Source organism: Monoraphidium neglectum, assembly GCF_000611645.1.
Source record: "Monoraphidium neglectum strain SAG 48.87 unplaced genomic scaffold scaffold05430, whole genome shotgun sequence".
Lineage (NCBI taxonomy): Eukaryota > Viridiplantae > Chlorophyta > Chlorophyceae > Sphaeropleales > Selenastraceae > Monoraphidium > Monoraphidium neglectum.
Window position 1 is genome coordinate 544 of NW_014008200.1, and position 2,660 is coordinate 3,203.

General features: G+C 66.1%; 1 protein-coding gene across 1 annotated transcript; it reads right to left on the bottom strand.

Annotated features, from left to right (window-relative positions):
* Positions 1 to 331: 331 nt before the first annotated feature.
* MNEG_15553 (hypothetical protein) lies at positions 332 to 2,586 on the bottom strand (the record flags this gene model as incomplete). Its single annotated transcript, XM_014035976.1, has 5 exons — positions 332 to 446; positions 762 to 1,115; positions 1,407 to 1,597; positions 1,912 to 2,121; positions 2,491 to 2,586. 5 exons carry the CDS (start codon positions 2,584 to 2,586, stop codon positions 332 to 334), a joined length of 966 nt encoding a protein of 321 aa, XP_013891430.1.
* Between the last annotated feature and the right edge of the window lie 74 nt (positions 2,587 to 2,660).

Consider the following 2,660-nt stretch of genomic DNA (forward strand, 5'->3'; position numbering starts at 1 on the left):
GGATGCTCAACGGTCTGATTCATCGACGTTTCCCTCGGAGCTCTTCGCGATCGAGCATCGACCCCGCCGACAGCAGCCCTGACTCAATGTAACAACAGCACTAAGTTCAAGCAACCCGTCGTGACGCCGCCAGCGCGCTGCGCCCCCTGCTTCCATCGCAAACACCAAAAACCCACAACTGGGCAGCGCTCAAGACCACAGAGTGTCCGAGGATACCTAAAAGTGTTCAGCCCCGGAGCCGATTTGCATGCATGCCGCCCCAAGAGGCCAGGCCTAGGGTCCCAGCAGGCAGGAGGCCTCTCAACTGCTGACATCAGCGACGAGCTGCCGCTTAGCAAACCTCGTGCTGCACGTGCAGGAGCGGCAGCGCGCCCGTACCGCCAAAGGCCCGCCGGCCGCCAGGCGCGGCGTCGTAGGCGACGGTGCAGCGCACCAGCCCCCCGGGCCTGCGGCGCGCGTGTGTCGTGGGTCAGTCATGCACAGGTGCACTGGTGAGCAGCCAGATGTGTAGTCCAAGCTTGAGCCGATACATATGCACAAGCTGTCTCTCTATGTGTAAGGGGGTACTCACCAAGGGGCAATTGGGGGGTTGACAGCCACCCCCCCCGGCGACCAGTGCACGGAGTGTCGTGGCCCTTGTCTGAATTGCGAGGTCACCAGTCGCCGCTGCCACGCTGTTTTTAGTGGACTCCGTACCACAGAGATCACGGACCCCTTGCAACATTCACTCCCAGTCAATCAAGTCGACTCGGTCAACTCACCCATCCGCTGCGAAGAAGTCGAACGCCACCTGCCGCCCTCCCTCATGGCCCGCCCCCGGCCGCGCCCCTGCCGCCTCGGCCGCAGCCCGCAGGTCGGCGGGGAGCATCACGTAAGCCTCGCCGCCGCCATACACCAACTCAACAATGCCGCGCTCCCCGGTCGATGACTCAGCGGCGGCGCCGCCAGCCGCGGTGACGCCGTGAAGAGCGGGCCCCGGCGCGGGAGCCGCGCCCTCTGCAAGCGTCAGGGGGTGGGGCGGGGCCGCCGCATAGGAGTATCGCGCCGCGCGGCGGTCGGCCGGCGGGCGGCCGAGCTTGCAGTGCAGCAGCGTACTGACGCTGTCGTCGTCGCCCCTGAGGAGGGGGGGGGGCGGCGCGTGTGGGAACGTCAGCGGCAGCGGCGCGGGCTGGGGCGGATGCGTCCATGCTGACGTCAGCAAATTGCGCGTGTGGGGGGGCCTAAGCCATGAGCAGCCCGCCCGCATCACTTCGCACGCAGCCTGAGCGTAGGTGCTGTGTTTTGCTAAGAATGTTTGCTGTGGCAGTGACGAAAACGCCCAAGAGCAGCTGGCCCCACACTCCGCCCGCGACGCAGCGTATGGGCCCCTGGTGACCCGCCAAAACATCTTGCATCCCGACCCCGACTTGGCCTCAGACCTCCGGGCTGGCGCCATCACGCTCCTAATGGCAATTGAGTCCAGGTTGTCGCCCTCCGGCTGCCGCACCAGCCCGGTCCCCTTCTGCCAGTAGTAGCGGTGACCCAGCAGCTTCCCGTCCCGCCAGCCGTACGACACGCTGAGCGTGCTGAGCAGGGGCTCGCCCGCGGCGTCGTGGTGCTGTTTGTTTTGAGCCACGGCGAGGCGGCGCAGGGGGGGGGACGAGGCAGGCGCGATTGAGGTGAGGCAGGGGCCCGCGCTCGCGTGGCTTCGGGCGGGGCTGGTTTGGCTCAAGGCAGTGGATTTGGCCCGGCAGGAAGCCGGCAAGCAAACTGACGAGTGTATTGGCACAGCAGGCAAGGAGCTGGTGGAGGTTGGAGGGCGGCTTTCTTCACAGGTGATAACATATGCTTCAGATCATATCAGATCAGGACACCCTCCACCGATGTGAGGCATCATGAGCTCATCCTTTCAACACATGGAGAGATGCTCACCGCAAGCACGACCTTCAAGAACCAGAAGGTTCCCTCCAGCATCGCCCCCGCCAGCTCCTCACCCCAGGCGTCGGCGCCCGGCAGCGCCGGCGCCATGATGGCCAGGGACCCGCCTCCCAGCGGCAGCAGCCGAGGCGACGCGAACAGGGGCCCCGGCGATGGCGCCCTCCGCGTGCCTCTGCCGGCTGATGCCTGTTCGCCTATGTCCAGCTGCGGGGTCGGTTGAGGGAGTGCGTGCGGGGGACCCCATGCCATGTCAGTGACTGGGCGCGCGTGAGTACCTCGGTGACGCGTCAGCCTGCTGCCTGTGAACTGCAGCTCGTATACTGCAGCACACGTGTCTGATCTCATGGTTCTCATTTGTGGCTGGTGCCTGACGCAAGCATGATCTTTGCGACTACTTCCTCGCTGCCAAATGGCAGTTGTAAGCGACAGGTCAACCTCCCCTGGTGGTGCCGCGCTATGACAAACGCCTGGTGCACGTCAAGCTGGCAACCAGCTAGCACCCCAGAAAGCCCGGCCATGAAACTCCCGCACTTCTAGAAAAAGCAGTGCAGCAGCAGGACAACTCCGCCGCACCTTGAGCACGGGGCTGTCCGGAGAGAAGACGAACGGGCGCGACGCCTCCGCCCCCAGCCGCTTATGGTCCCACAGCAGCGGCAGCAGCACGTCCATCGCCGCCCCGCCGCCCGGCGCCGACGCCGGCGCGCCGGCGCCGCCCTGCGGCGGCCGCAGGCGCGGCTCGGCGC